The sequence below is a fragment of the Gopherus evgoodei genome, chromosome 15, assembly GCF_007399415.2.
Source record: "Gopherus evgoodei ecotype Sinaloan lineage chromosome 15, rGopEvg1_v1.p, whole genome shotgun sequence".
NCBI lineage: Eukaryota > Metazoa > Chordata > Testudines > Testudinidae > Gopherus > Gopherus evgoodei.
Window position 1 is genome coordinate 29,438,233 of NC_044336.1, and position 15,870 is coordinate 29,454,102.

The 15,870-nt window shown below is 46.5% G+C and overlaps 1 protein-coding gene across 6 annotated transcripts in view; it reads left to right on the forward strand.

Annotated features, from left to right (window-relative positions):
- Nucleotides 1-342: 342 nt before the first annotated feature.
- The window catches only part of ASPSCR1 (ASPSCR1 tether for SLC2A4, UBX domain containing), a 91,178-nt gene continuing 75,650 nt past the window's right edge, over nt 343-15,870 (forward strand). For 5 of the 6 annotated variants that reach the window (XR_003996575.1, XM_030533967.1, XM_030533968.1 and 2 more), the window contains exons 1-4: nt 343-459; nt 757-812; nt 2,015-2,129; nt 12,664-12,764. Coding sequence is in view for 5 of the 6 variants with exons in the window: in XM_030533967.1 (XP_030389827.1) it covers nt 358-459; nt 757-812; nt 2,015-2,129; nt 12,664-12,764 (374 nt within the window). In the remaining variant the exon portion in view is untranslated. Of the gene's footprint in view, nt 513-756; nt 813-2,014; nt 2,130-12,663; nt 12,765-15,870 lie in introns of all 6 variants that reach the window. The other variant, XM_030533970.1, reaches the window with a different exon arrangement.

Below are 15,870 nucleotides of genomic sequence, written 5' to 3' on the forward strand. Positions count from 1 at the left end.
GAGGGGAGCTGTGTGGGGGGCTGGGGGTGCAGAAGGAGGGGACCTGTGTGAGGAGGGGCTGGGGGTGCAGGAGGAAGGGAGCTGTGTGGGGGAGGAGCAAACCCATCAGGGCGCGCAGAGCCCTGCAGGGATGAGGCGCTAAAGGGGAGGGGCTTAGCGCATGCGTACTGTGCTGTGAATGCTGGCGACAGCTCAAGCTCGGCGGTGAGGGCGGGGCCACGGACCCGGGCGTTGGCGCCAAGACTCGCGGGGCTCCAAGCGCGGGGGCGGTCCGTGCGTAGGCCCCGCCCATCACGGTTCGGTCTGGTCGAGGGGGCGGGGCACTGGCGCGGAGAGGGCGGGCCTGACTGAGGGAAGATGGCGGCAGCTGCTGGAGGGGGGGGCTTCGCGGTCTCGGTGCTGGCCCCGAATGGGCGGCGGGTCACGGTGCGGGTGGGCCCCGGCACCACTCTGCTCCAGGTTGGTCCTGGCCGGGAGGAGGGCCCAGGGGAGACACGCCCCGGATTGGCGAGGTAGGGGAGAGACCCCTGAGTGCGGCCCGTGGACGGAAACCCGCTGGGAGCGACGCCTCACTCCGCCGCCCTGCCCCCGCTGCGGGCAGCCCCGGGCCTCTCGCTTGCGGTGCTGCGAGCTCCTGGGCCCACCCGTGGCTATAGGGGCCCAGTGAGCTGCAATGACAGGCGGCTCTGTAGGGACCAGCCCAGATAAGGGCTCTGTAGCGCCCAGCCCCTGCTAACGCCCTTCTGTTCTCTGCAGATTCTAGAGGAAGTTTGTGAGATGCAGAAGTTCAGTGCCAACGAGTATGATTTGAAGTGAGTCTTGGCTGCTTTGGACACATCATCTTATCGCCTGGTCAGGCCTCAGACCTGCCTGCATACTCCCACTGAACGTTGTGGATGGGAGACTTGAGTGTCATTGCTGTGCAGTTTGATTGAAGTGGTCCCCCTCCAAAGACAGGGGATAGAGTTCTATTTATTTCATTCATTATGCAAGTGATATTAACAGTGAGCTAGCTGGTGATGTGCCAGTCAGTTGCTATGCTAACAGGGGAGAGGTGGCAGCTCCACAGGGAAGCCTAGAACCTTCCCTGCGGGCTGCAGGCCTGAATCACACATCAGAAGGTGCATGGCTCTCAGTGGCTGAGCTTTGAGATTGGGAGGGAGGAGACCCTGGAGCAGCAGGCAAAACCGCCTTGGGTGCTTTTATGTTTTGTTAATTTATCCAAGCTGGTGTTATGAGAGCACATACACAATGTGTTTCAGGCTCTGCCCTGCTGTAAAGATGCTTAGAGGGCTGATGTACTGCTTTGTTCAAAAACTTCAAAATGGATGTTTATGTTCTGAAGCCCTGGACATCCACCTCCAGATCTCCATAAAAGTGGTAATTCCACCATTCCTATTACTTTCTACGCCATGTGTGGCCTGGCCTATTCACTTGTATTCTATCTCCTTATAGTCTTGGGAGAAGAGATGAGCACCTTGAGTCCTTGCAAAGTCTGTGATGGGGTACTCAACCTATGGCATGCATGCTGATTTTCAGTGGCACTCACACTGCCCGGGTCCTGGCCACTGGTCCGGGAGGCTCTGCATTTTAATGAAGTGCCTTAAACATTTTAAAAACCTAATTTACTTTACATACAACAATAGTTTACTTATATATTATAGACTTATAGAAAGAGACCTTCTTAAAATGTATTACTGGCACGAGAAACCTTAAATTAGAGTGAATAAATGAAGACTCGGCACACCACTTCTGAAAGGTTGTCGACCCCTGGTCTGTGACCTCTATGGCCAGTCTGCACATTTTCAGTATGCTGAATTGTTTTTGGTGGGTTTGCTTACTAAAATTACAGTTTTGCACCATAAACTCCAACCCATGGCACTTCATCAACATATGAAGACATGCAGAGTTCTTTTCCTGCTCCAGACAGTGTATTGCTAGAAATCTCTATAGAGATCTGAGGGGCAGCATGTGGTTTTACCTGATCTCCTTCTTGGGCTTGTTTCTTTTGCAGGTTTCAGAGGTCTGTGCTAGATCTTTCTCTGCAGTGGAGATTTGCCAAATTGCCCAACAATGCCAAGCTGGAGGTGGTGCCAATTTCTCGTAACAGAGCGGGAACTGAAAACCGAGTATGTCAATTTTACAACATCATCTAACTTTATTTAGTTTGCGGCCATACTGGGTTTGATCTTGTCAGATCAAATGAGCATGAGAGATAAGGCGGCTGAGGTAATATTTTACTGAACATAACGGCCGTACTGAGTCAGGCTAAAGGTTCATCCAGTCTAGTATCCTGTCTCTTGCAGTGTCCAGTGCCAGGTGCTTCAGAGAGAATGAATAGAACAGGGAATCATCAAGTGATCCATCTCCTGTCGCCCATTTCCAGCCCCTGGCAAACACTGGCTAGGGACACTTCAGAGCATGGTTTTGCATCCCTGCCCATCCTGGCAAATGTCCATTGGTAGACATACCCTTCATGAACGTATCTAGTTCTTTTTTGAACCCCATTGCATTGTGTAAGCTCAAAAGCTTGTCCCTCTGACCAACAGAATTTGGTCCCATAAAAGAGATTGCCTCATCCACTTTGTGTCTCTATTATCCTGGAACCAACATGGCAATAACAACACTTCATACAACTAATGAGCATAGTCAAGTTTGGCCTCTACTTGGATTGGAAACCACCCAAAGAATGCTCCGGTGCTTCAGGAGGTAGTGTTGGTGATTCAGTAGTTGACACTCCCCATTTACAATCAGTGTTAAACCAGTGTCCCAGCCTTATGGTAGGACATGCTGTTGGAGGAGGGGAAATTTTTTAGGTGAGTTATAAAACTAAAGTTCTGGTCACCTGTAATCATTGAAGATTCCAAATAATTTTGTACAGGAATTGAGGCCATTTTCCTGACCTAATTTTTGTTTCAGGAATGATATTCTGCCGCCCTAAATTCCGCCTGCAATCTCAAATTGTTACAGGATTCTCTTTCACCTTTTATTCTGCGTTGTTTTTTAGTGTTGTTTTACTGTGCACTCAGACAACTTCTGAGTTTTATCTCAAAGGTGGCTGTGTTCAGCAGTGGGTCCAATAGCCCCTGTTTATATAATTTGTAGGGCTGTCAAACAATTACAAAAATTAATCTCAGTTAATCGCGGGATTACAAAAATGCACTGTTAAACAGTAATAGAATACTTAAATATTTGTGGCTGTTTTCCACTTATTCAAATATATTGATTTCAATTTCAACACAATACAAAGTGTGCAGCGCTCACTTTATATTTATTTTTTAAATTGTTTTAATTTTTGAAAAATAAATATCAAACTTTAGCGCCTACAAGTCCACTTAGTCCTACTTCTTGTTCAGTCAGTCTCTCAGACAAACAAGTTTGTCTTGCAACGCCTATTCTCACGTTCAGGTGACATTATAAACAAGAAGCAGGCAGCATTGTCTCCTGCACGTGTAAATATTTGTGCCAGATATGCTAAACATTCGTATGCCCCTTCATGCTTCCTCCACCATTCCGGAGGACATGCTTCCATGCTGATGATGGCTCTCATTAAAAAACAATGTGTTAATTAAATTTGTGATTGAACTCCTTGGGGGAGAATCGTATGTCTCCTGCTCTGTATTTTACTTGCATTCTGCCAGATATTTCATGTTTTAGCAGTCTTGGATGATAACCCAGCATGTGGTTTGTTTTAAGAACACTTTCACTGCAGATTTGACACAATGCAAAGAAGGTGTTAATGTGAGATTCTAAAGATTGCTACAGCACTCCACCCAAAGTTTAAGAATCCGAAGTGCCTTCCAAAATCTTGAGAGGGGCGAGGTGTGGAGCATGCTTTCAGAAGTCTTAAAAGAGAAACAGTCCGATGCAGAAACTACAGAACTCAAACTACCAAAGACATCGGCTTTCTGCTGGTGGCATCTGACTCAGATGATGAAAATGAACATGTGTTGGTCTACACTGCTTTGGATGGTTATTGAGCAGAACCCTTCATCAGCATGAATGCATGTCCTCTGGAATGGTGGTTGAAGCATGAAGGGATATATGAATCTTTAGCGCGTCAAACAGGTAAATAGCTTGCAATGCCAGCTACAACAGTTCTGTCCAGATGCCTGTTCTTACTTTCAGGTGACATTGTAAACAAGCAGGCAGCATTATCCCCTGTACATGTAAACAAACTTGTTTGTCTGAGCAATTGGCTGAATAAGAAGTAGGACTGAGTGGACTTCTAGGCTGTAAAGTTTGACATTATTTTATTTTTGAGTGCAGTTTTTTTCTGCATAATTCTGCGTTTGTAAGTTCAACTTTTATGATAAAGAGATTGCACTACAATACTTGAGTGAATTGAAAAATACTATTTTAATGTGCAGATATTTATAACCCTATACTTTATATTCTGTGTTGAAATTGAAATCAATATACTTGAAAACAGCCAACATTTTTAATAAATTTCAGTTGGTATTGTTTAACTGTGATTAAAACTGTGATTAACTCAAAACAATTAAATGATTAAAATAATCACAATTAATCCTGTGAGTTAACTGTGATTAAGCGACAGCCCTAATTTTTAAAATGCTGGAATAACTCTCATGGCCACTTTTATTCTCCTTATGTTTATATTAAAGATTTGTAAAGTATTGCTATAGCAGCTAAATGCTTATTTGCAGTAAATTATTTAAAACAATAAGTAGTGATTTATGGGAATTACCCTGTATTTTATTATTAGAAATGGATAGTGTGTGATCTTGCTTAAGTAGAGTCTGGAAATATTAAATTGTCACTGTGATCACTATGAATATTTTGTCTAACACAGAGGTTCTCAAACTTTGTGACAGAACACATGTTGCTGGTTTCTTTTTATTTTCACCTGCCAAATTGTGTTGGAAGACTACTGTCCCTAATGTTATATTTTTGCATAGGTATTTTGCAGAAGTTGCAGTAACGTTATATGATTCAAACAGAAAGGCAGGTGAGGCCTGGTAATGGAAGGCAGAGATCCATGAGTGATTGTCCTTATAGGCTTGTGATCCATGTTGTGAAAAAGTTTGTGAGCCTTTGCTCTAGCCGTCTGTGTTGGACTTGGGGATATTATCATACATCCACACTTCTCCTCTGCATAACCCCTCCACCCCCATTTTATGCATTGCTTCAGTCACTTTACTTTTCACTTTGTGGAAGAAGGAAGTTTGTGGTCATCTGGCCTCATATGACCTACCATTTAATAGATCCAGGTGGGCACCATCTGCTGTAATTTTTAACTACAAACTGCTGTTTGGGGAGAGGGATGAGGCATGGTGCAGCTGCAACGTCTGTGGAGTGAGGACCTCACCTAAAGTATATATCCTGTTCAAGTTGCCTTATCTTAAAGAAAAAGTTGAGGTTGAAATGAAGGGCAATTAAGTTTTAGGGGCCAAGGGAAAGGGGTTACATGTGAAAGAAGTTATGACCACTGGGACTTCCCCTGGAAAAGAAATGAGCTAGAGCAGCAGGTCTCAAACTTTAGCAGCCTGAAGACCCCCATTTTTGATTTAAAAATTTTTGGGGACCCTCCAAACCCTCCTGTCGCTCACTCCATTCCCCCTCTCTCTGTCGCTCACTCTCCCCCACCCTCACTCACTTTCACCAGGCTGGGGTTGGGGGTTGGGTGCAGAAGGGGGTGAGGGATGTGGGCTCTGGCTGGGCAGTACTTACCTCGGGTGGCTCCTGAAAGTGACCGGCACATCTCTCTGGCAGTGATTCCTAGGCAGGGGGACCGCAGGGCTCTCCGAATGCTGCCCCTGCCTGCAGGCACCACCCCCGCAGCTCCCATTGGTCGCAGTTCCCAGCCAATGAGAGCTGCAGAGTTGGCGTTCGGGGTGGGGGCAGCTTGCAGAGACCCACTTTCCCCTCTTCTCCCCCCCCCCCCCCAGGGGCTGCAGGGATGAGCGGGCCGCTTCCAGGAGTGGCGGAGAACTAGGGCAGGCAGGGAGCCTGCCGTAACCCTGCTGTGCTGCTGAACTTTTAGCACCTAAAATCTCTTGGTTTGGCTTCAGTAACCTCCAGGAGATAGGGGGAGGAGTTGATCAGCGGGGCCCATGGATCCCTTGGAGTACCCTCAGGGACACTGGACTCCAGTTTGAGAAACACTGGGCTAGAGGAGATTTAAGATTATTTATTTATTTATATTATAGTACAGTCTAGAGGGATCACACCTTTTTGGGGCTGGGCATTGTACAGAGAAGTAATTAAAAAAAGACAATTGCTATTCTAAAGATTCTTGTTCTTAAGATCTTGAAATGTGGAATTTAAACTGAGTTGCCATCCCATAATGCAAGAACAGGGTATGGAATTTAATGGTATAAAACCAGTACAAGAAAATACATGGTAAAATATGTAGATGGCCAAGCGAACTCCCTGCCAGTGTCAAATACTGCACTTGGATTTTCAAATCTCTGGATAACTTCATGAGCAGAATCAACATTAGTAATTATGTGCTGAAATGGAGGCAATCCAACTTTGTGCTTAACCGTGTGGGCTGATTTCCCCAGGCTTGGGGATGAATTTTCACTGTGTGGGCCCCATGGTATAGGTGACTGGGGCCAATGTGAAGGTTTGTGAATGTGAGGAGATGTGGTTTCCCCTGACACATTTGGCGCTGAGGTAGTCGATTCTAGAGACTGGATCCTGGATTTGATAAATCACTGATTTGTTCAGCACATTGGATGTCTGGGAAGTAGAATGGTAATTGGTCTGGGATTTATCATCAGCATTTGTTTGTAAGGCCCCTTGACCCCTTTAGAACATATCTTCAGAGTAGTGCCCACCAGATTCCTTTTGTGATGTGGATGGGGAAGGAAGGCACTGTTAGAAAGAGCTAACCTGGTGATACCACCATCCATCTTTCATGCACATTTGTAAACTTAGCAACTAATTGACATTGTTCTCTGTAGTATTTTATATGCAGCCTGGGATTTTTTAAAAGAGTTTTTAATTGACTGAATATGACTTTCGTGACATTTTTGGCTTTGAACTGTTGCCCAAAAACTGATGTAATTGCCAGTTTGAATTTCTGGGCAGGATTCTTGTAGTATGGTGATGTCAGCTGTCAGCATACATCTGTAGCTGAGGATAATCTAAGGCTGGTCTCCAGTTAAGAAGAAAATAGGAGACTCTGTTAGTGATGGGATGAAACTAGTTAGCTACCATGTAGTGGCTGATAATGCTCACTGTTTCTTCTATGCAGAAAGATTCCTGTTTCTTAGCAGTACTACAAGGGCAGGTAGATAGCAAACACAGTCCACAAAGGAATTTGTTGTAGATTGCTACACTTTGTAGTGTCTCCTTTTTTTTAAACCCTCTTTTGAAAAGGAAAATATGCTAAAATATTTGGCTTGACTCTCTTGTGTCTGTCTCCCTCAAGCTGCTCAGGCGCTATGGTGGAAGGTCCATATAAAAACCTAGATATATACAAAGAAAGCATTTGTAGGTGTTCTGTGCTCATGGCCTTTTGAGGTTGTTCACATTCTCTGAATCCTTGGGTAATTTTGGTTTTATGGGGCAGGTGAAAACCATGGTTCACTGGGAATCATGGGATACTGCCCTATGGGGGATTCTCGGTAACAGTGCAGCCAAAAAGATTAATCATCAACGAGCTACCTATGTTAGAAGGCCAATTGCCATGTCCTCCTGTCTCAATCTGCTACTTACTGGTAGGGGGGAACTGACTGAGAACAAAAGGAAAAAAAAAAAGCTTGGAACCAGTGATCATAAGCTACTTTAATTCAGCAGGAGTGAGTTCACAGAATACTGCTATAAAGAGACCAGATTTTTGGGGATAAATCTAGTGAGTAAGGTCCAGTAGGAAGAAGCGTTAAATGTGGAAATCGCTTGGGCTGGTCTGTGATGGAAAACTGTTTTTCCTGTTAGATTTTTCCCTTGGAATTATCAGTAATTTCAGGTTGGACTCTGCATTGTCATACCTGTTGGAGATGCCTCATAGGTGTGAGAAGCTTTTTATTGAGCAATGCCTGTTGGAGTTGCATGGTCACCCCTCATGCACTGAATGTATTGACCAGAAATTATGAAAGGGCTATGCAGCCACAACTGCCTCTGCTCCTGCCTTTCTGTAGCCCTCTGCAGGTGTTAAAGACCTTATTTCTGTGCCCAGAGCAATTTCTTGAGGTTTTGACCCAAACATCCTTAATTTGTAGTGTAGTATAGTTAGCTAGTTGGGAAGCTTTAAGTAGTTGCATGGTACACATATACACCTCTACCCCAATATAATGCGGGTTCACATACAACGTGGTAAAGCTCTGACATGCTGCTGGGCCGGGGCCGAGGAGTTGGATAAGGGGCAGAGGGTCTTGGAGGTGGTCAGGGGCTTTCCCCCCCAATGTCTGGGAGGCAGGAGCTGTGGGGGGGAACTTTTGGGGGCCTCACAGTCCCAGAGTAACCCAGGGAATTAGCGGGGGGCCAGGAGCAGCCTGCTCCATTTCCCTCTCTCTGGCCCCAGCTGTGTCGCTTGGGGGAGGGGACTTAGGGGAAGGGATTTCCGCACTCACCAGCAGCAGTGGAAGCGGAGCAGCCCGTCCCCAACTCTCTCCACTCCTCCAGCTCCCAGTGTGACGCTCCACTTCCCGCCTCAGGTGAGTGCGGAGTCCCCTCCCAGTGACACAGCTGGGACCAGGGCAAGGAAAGCGGAGCGGGCTGGGGCCGCGTCGCTCCCCTTCCCGCCGCTGGTTAGTGCGGAGGGTGGCCTTTCCCCAACCTCCCCGCACTCACTGGTGGCAGGAAGTGGAACGCTGCGGCTGGGAGGTGGCAGAGTGGAGCAGGCTGAGGCTGGGTTGCTCTGCTTCCTGCCACTACTGGTGAGTGCCTTTCAGGGGAATGTGGGGTGTGGAGAGGGGTCAGAGCAATCAGGGTACAGGGAGCAGGGGGTGTTGGGTAGGGAGTGGGGTCCTGGGGATGATTAGGGACAGGGGAGCTGGAGGAGGTGGGCAGGGAACAAGGAACAGTGGGGGCCAAAGCAAGTTCGATATGTGGTCTCACCTATAATGCGGTGAGATTTTTTTTGTCTCCTGAGGACTGCGTTATGTCGGGGTAGAGGTGTAGTCTTTCTTCTGGACTTAGGGCTTTCTTTCACTTCGGTCATGGCTGGTCAGGCCTTCAAGGACTTGAATTAGAATCATAGAATATCAGGGTTGGAAGGGACCTCAAGAGGGCATCTAGTCCAACCCCCTGCTCAAAGCAGGACCAATCCCCAACTAAATCATCCCAGCCAGGGCTTTGTCAAGCCTGTCCTTAAAAACCTGTAAGGAAGGAGATTCCAGCACCTCCCTAGGGAACCCATTCCAGTGCTAGAAGAGTGGATTGAAGTGATATGTGTTGTACTTCCATAGTCCATGCAGTGATGAGCTGCCAAAATATTAACAGGTTCGCTCCTCCTCAGCTCACGAGGGGGTCATGCCTCGAGGGGGTCATGCCTCCGGGGGGTCATGCCCCATCCAACCCCCCATGTTCCTTGACACCCTCCCTCGGGACCCCTGACCCATTTTCCCCCCCTCCCTGTCTCCTGACTGCCCCTTGCTGCCCCATCCAACCCCTCCTCTTGTTCTTGATGGTCCCCTGGGACCCCTGCCCCATCCAACCACCCCTTCTCTCTGTCCCTGACTGCTCCTACCACCTCATCCAACCCCTGCTCCTACCTGACTGCCCCCCGGGACCCTTGCCCCCATTCAATCCCCCTGTTCCCTGCCCTCTGACTGCCCCCTGACCCCTATCCACCCCCCCCAACCCACCGAACACCCCCCCCTGCCCCCTTACCACACTGTCTGGGGCTGGGACTGGGTCCTCTCTGCCAGGACTGCGACTGGCGCCATGGGGCCCAACTGGCCGGGCCGGAGCTGCTTGGCCGGCACCGGGACCGGCGCCGCAGAGCCCGACTCCCTGAGCCAGGCTGGGCCGGAGCCGCTCAGCCGGCACCGGAACCGGCACCTCGGAATCAGACTCCCCGGGCCGGGCTGGAGCAGAGTCGCTTGGCCGGCACTGGGACCGGTGCCGCGGGGCCCGACTCCCCGGGCCGGGCTGGGCCGCAGCCGCTCGGCTGACACCGGGACCGGCGCCGCAGGGCCGTGGCCAGGTGGAGGCAGACTGGGCCACGCGCACCGTCCCCGCCTGCCTGGCTTACCTGCCTGCTGCTTGTTTCTGGCTTCCCGCGAACATTTGATTCGTGGGAAGCGGGAGGGGGAGAAGAAGGAGGACAGAATGTTCAGGGGAGAGGGGGAGGTGAGCTGGGGCCAGGTGGACAGCTGCCCGAGCCTTTGTTAAATTTAAAAGCTTTTTAGAGCTGGTTGTCCTGGAACAACCGGTTCTAAAAAGGCTTCTAAATTTAACAACCGGTTCCTGCGAACCGGTGCGAACTGGCTGGAGCACACCACTGGTCCGTTGTGTGAATATGCTGTATTGCTGTTTGTTGTGCCTGAGGGAAGCCCATTCCCCAAACTGATGCTCAGTCTGTGCTGGCACCAGAAGGTTGTGGAGGTTGCCACCTGTACAGAAAGCTCTTGATATCCAAGACCGTTTGAAAATGCAGCCTTCTTTGTTTAGTTATGAATTGAATAGATATCTGGGAACGCGGTAGTGTGTCTTCTGAATTAATCTGCATGTTATACTTTGGTGTAGGTATAGTGCAGAGAACTAGGAGTCTGGAGATTTGGGTTCCTGCTACCTACTTGTTGTGAGGCTTTGGGCAAATCACCTAACATCTCTGGGCCTGAGTTTGTCTATCTGTAAAATGAGGATGGTAATATTGATCTCTTCTTTATAAAGCACTTTGAGAACCTTAGAGAAGAGGCACTAGAGACAAAGTATTGTTTATTATAAATAATTATCCTTCCAGACTTGTGCTTAGAAACTGTCTTCCCTTAAAGCAAACTATAGGAACGCTATCTTTGGCTTTGGAAATCTTTCTATTGCCTGGGTCACAGTCATTACCCTAGATCATCCCGCTGAAATCTGCCTCTTGAGAGTCCTCCACAGGTAGATGTCAGCCCTCTGTGTTTGGGGTTTGGGTGCCTCTGTGGTACTGCCTTCTCCCTGGATCCTGTGCAGTCTAGCGTCTGCACAGTGCAGGGTTAAGTGGGCAGGGGCAGGAGGGACTTCAGAAGTTATTAACAAAAATCATAAGGTTTAATGCGTCCCAAGGGACTTAGGGGAAGCAATGGCTAGAAGGAATCACTCCCAACATGGTTCCATTAGAACTATACTTGCAGGAACCCAGGGGACTGCTGGGAGCCACCATTGCTGCAGGGAGCAGAGCCTTTGCATGAATAGCTCTAGAATCAGCCAGGTTTTGGGGTAGCTTTTCCAGGAAGCAAACCGTGCCCCTCAGTGGGAAGATATAGGGGATTGTTCTCAAGGCTTTTCTAGTGAAGTTTTCCTTTGCAAATGATCTCCTCTATAGGAGAGGAGGATTTGGACCATGATGATCAGTCAAGTTTTATTGTGTCTGCCCATGCATGAGTGTGCGGAAATTTAGCTTGTGTGCCCCTGAATAAAAATCTGACAACACCATGCACTGTATCTGTGCAGCCTGGGGTCATGTCACGTCAGTGTCATATTAAAAAAATGGACCCATCTGAGACTATTCAAATGGAAAGAATCAAAACTAACTTGTGTTCTGTTGACTGGGAGACTGAAAGCAGAGTGGTTAGTTTCACTTTGTGGATTTTATTAACTAAAATCATATGGTTGTATTAGGTTTCCAGCAATGCAGGAAAAGGTTTAAATCCCAACAGTCCCCAATAAAAGATGTTTACATGGGATTTAAAAAAAATTAAATATTTCTATTCACACTACGGTTTCTAAAAATTGGCTTTTAAAACAACCCTTAAGTGTGCCCCATCCTCTTTGCCTCTTCAGACTGCTTTCTGCTGCTCTTGTGGGAGCATTGCAAACATCGAGAATTCCATCCTTGTGGCCACCTCTTCATAGAATCACAGTATCGTTCATAACTCATTTCTGCTCATAGGGATAGCAGTTTTAGGCATTCTCTCCCTCCGCCGCCCCCCTGCCCCCGTATTACATTTGGGGTGGGAGTTACAAACTGTACATTATTGTCTTGTTTCTGGGGAGAGAATGTGGAACCAGAACAAACTCTAAGATGGTATCACTGTATTCTCAAGTCACTTCTTTGGAATTCATATTTTGAAGTTCAGAATGATCCTGATGGCTGCCAGTCAGGAGCATAAACAAAATACAGGACTAGAAGTCAGGACTCCAAGATTCTATTCACAGCGCTGCCATTGACTCACTCTATATGATCTTGGGCAAGTCATCTTGCCTCTCCGTTTTTCTCACTAACTGTAAATTAGAAATGATATTGACATGTACCTCTTGGGGCTTGTGAAGCTTAATTCCCTAACATTTGTAAGATGCCTAATTCAGCCTTGGATATAGGGTGACCAGATGTCCCGATTTTATAGGGACATTACCAATTTTTGGGTCTTTTTCTTATATAGGCTCCTATTACTCTTCCACCCCTGTCCCGATTTTTCACACTTGCTGTCTGGTCACCCTGCTTGGATAGGAGGTCCTAGAGATGAAATACCTTTTTAAAAAAAAATTTGTGAAGAAATTGAATTTCCTCCCTGTCTTTAATCTAATTCAGTGGATTTTCCTCTCTAGGTTCAGATTGCATTGCAGTTGGACAGTGGTTCCCGGTTACAGGACACCTTTCGCCCTGGCCAGACGCTGTGGGAACTTCTCAGCCATTTTACACAAACTAGGTGAGCAATGAGGCATGTAAAAAGGAAAGGGCTTGTTTCCAGGGACACTTCCAACAGCTAGCTGAAGAAGGATGGACAGCTACCACTTTTAGACATTGTCAAAAGACACTTGGAGATTTCTAGAAATTAAATGTATTTTTATTGTGCTCCCCACTCTTACATTCTGCTCATGTCTTATTAAATTACATTGATTCATAGTTAGACCAGGATAAAAAAGGGAATGGAACTTCTTGATTCAGAATATAAAACAACCACTAACTCCTCCCTGAGGCTGGGAATAAACTTCCCTATGGACCTGTTACTGTATGTGTCCATTATGGGGATTTGCATTGAAGTATTTGCTGCTGCCAGAGGTGGGAGCTGGACTGGATGGACCACTGGTGTGTCTGCTCTGGCAGTTCCATGTGTTCTGACAGTTCGGGTTTTTTCTTGAACAAACTGCTGGTTTCCTCTGAAGGCTTTGGGGAAGCCTGGAGCCCTCAAGTACAGGCTAAAGTGACATTTTCAAACCATTGACTAGGTCTTATTTAAAGATTAGGGTTTCATGCCTGCTCCTGCTGTCTTGCTCTAACTAGAAAGAACTTCATAAATATTTCTAAGGATTAAAAAGCTTCTGTAGTTTGCTTCCACTTTGCTGCAATCTACATTTAGTGATTCCTTCTGTCTTAGTTTACTCAAGAACAATAGCAGCATTTTTTAAAAATGTCAAACTAATAAACTCTGCTCCAAAAACAATTCTTCTCTTTGATTTTATTATTGTTGTTGTTGTTGTTGTTGTTTGTGGCTTTGGAAGGCTGAGCCTCTTGAAGCTGAGGCAAGTTCTGCAAATTCTGCCAGGAGTAGTATGGAGGATTTTAGCTTCCCGTTTTTTAGCAGAATTTACCATTTGCTAATGTGGTGTCTCTTCTGGTCTTGTCTGCCTATTTTATTCTTTCATTTGCTCAGTTCTCACTTTCTGGCTGGTGCTCTGGACTTTTTCTAACTTGATAGGAGAGTTTCTGTTGCATTTGAAGCTCTTGCACCATGATGCAGACGCTATTCTGCAATGTTGTGTAACTGGAAACTGATTTGAGCACTGAAACATTTTTTTAGATGGGTATTTAAGTTAAGTGATTCAGTATCATGCCAAACCCTCCAAAGGTTCCCAGAGCTCTGACACTAGAACTTCTAGGAAATAAAAGGCCACTTGGAAGAATCTTACGAGTAATAGCATGCAGATGAATGTCTAAGTCCATGTCAATGGTGTATGATTAATGTTTTTTATTTCATGTGATAACTGATGCAGAAGGTCTCTACAGGAATGTGATCTGAGGAGTTGGGGGTCGGGGGGGAGGAAGCTCCTCTCCTTCCCACCATTCCTCAGAGCTGGCTGTTGGAGGAGTTTGTATCCAGGTGTCCTGAATACTTTTGGTCTTACTGCTTTTAAAGTCCCTTTGATAGTGGGACCAATTGAGGAGTTCAAACGTGTGGAAGTTGAGGCAATTTCTGGCATGGACTGAGTTACTGAATTAGTATATTTACTGAAGCTGCAAATGGAGGATAAAGTGTCCCCTATGAGCAGATGTGGTTATGAACTGAGAGTAGTACATTCTGTGGCTCAGGCAGGCTGGCCTTGGGCTGCGGAGACAGTGCTCACTGTAATTTTTCAGAGCAGAACTTTGCATCACATCTGGGAGTGTTAGAGGGCAGCATCAATCCTTTGCCAGCCAGTGGCTGGGAGCTACTGAAAAGCTGAAGCTTGCTGATTTCTCTTCTACCATTGGAATACGCTATCTTTGCTAGGGCCCAAGAAACTGTATAGCACAAACTAGGCCTGAAGAGCTTGCCTTTGGCACAGGTTCTGAGGGGAAGTAATCATTGCTTTTTAGGTCTCTCCCTTGTTTGATAAGTGGGGAGAAAGTTGTTTGGGTTGGCTGAATGCACAATCCAAAACCAATTCCTCTAAGGCAATTCAGACTAAGGACAAAAGAAAACAATGATGTTTGATACTAAAACAGCTGCCTGAGGACCCTTCTCAGAAGGTCAAGAAAGAAAGTTGGCGTGCTGGTGACTGGGGAGGCATTATTAAGATTTAAACTACTGCAAATTGAATGGGTGTAGGATTCTCACTTCTGGGTCTTAGCTCCTTCATGTGAGACTGGGAGAACTCCTGTAGAACTCTGGTTTTTGTTTTTAAATTGTAAGGGCAGATACCTAGGTAAAGCGTGAGCCAGATTCCCTTCCAGTAGTGTCACATCAAGCCTTCCTGAGTTTAAATTTTCCCCCTCTGTACATCCTACTATCACAGAGACTCTTGCTTTTGGGAGCATGCTCTTGGAGGGCTCTTACTGCTCTGCTCAACTCCTATCAAAGTCTGGAGGATTACCTCTTTGACATGTTTTTCTCTTAGTTTTGTTTTTTAAGGAGTATTTCTTTTGATCACATGTTGATCATATTTGGATCTGCCTGTGTCTTTGAGAGCTCCACGTCAGTGCAGTCAGTCAGAACTGACTAAAATGATTGGAGGGAATGGAATATGAGACAGGAAGGGGCTGGACACATGTCCTGTTACACTGCCCTCAAGGGTTTAAACACCCCATCCCCCATAGAGCCGGGAGCGTTTCAGTCCTTGTGCTAAGTAGCTAAGACCCAGGGGTGTCAATAATGTTATAAGGAAGGCTCCCTTTTAATGGAGGAAATACCTGCTATCTAGTGGGGAAGCCATCTGTGTGCAGTGATAAATAACCTCTCTACAGTTCGCTCATACATCAGCTAGTGTTTCCTCAGTTAGAAATGTGAGCTCTTTCTTGTGTGATTTGGTTTTATGGAGTGGTCTCACTTGGTGTGGGTTATTAACGTAACACCAACTTAATAGTTAATTTACACACAGCTCTTTGAAGATGTAAAGTGCTACAGAAGTGTTAAGAATTATTAACTTTACTCCATCAGACACAGGTGGGATTTCCTGCTCTCTGAGAGGTGAGATCAGCTGTTTGGATGGACTTTTCATTAAATGCAGGACGCAGCAATGATGTCATCTGTGACTTGGTCATATGACATTTGGACTGATGGTCTCCTGGCTGAAGTCACTGTCTTATGGCTACTTCTGCATGGGTCCTGGTAGCCA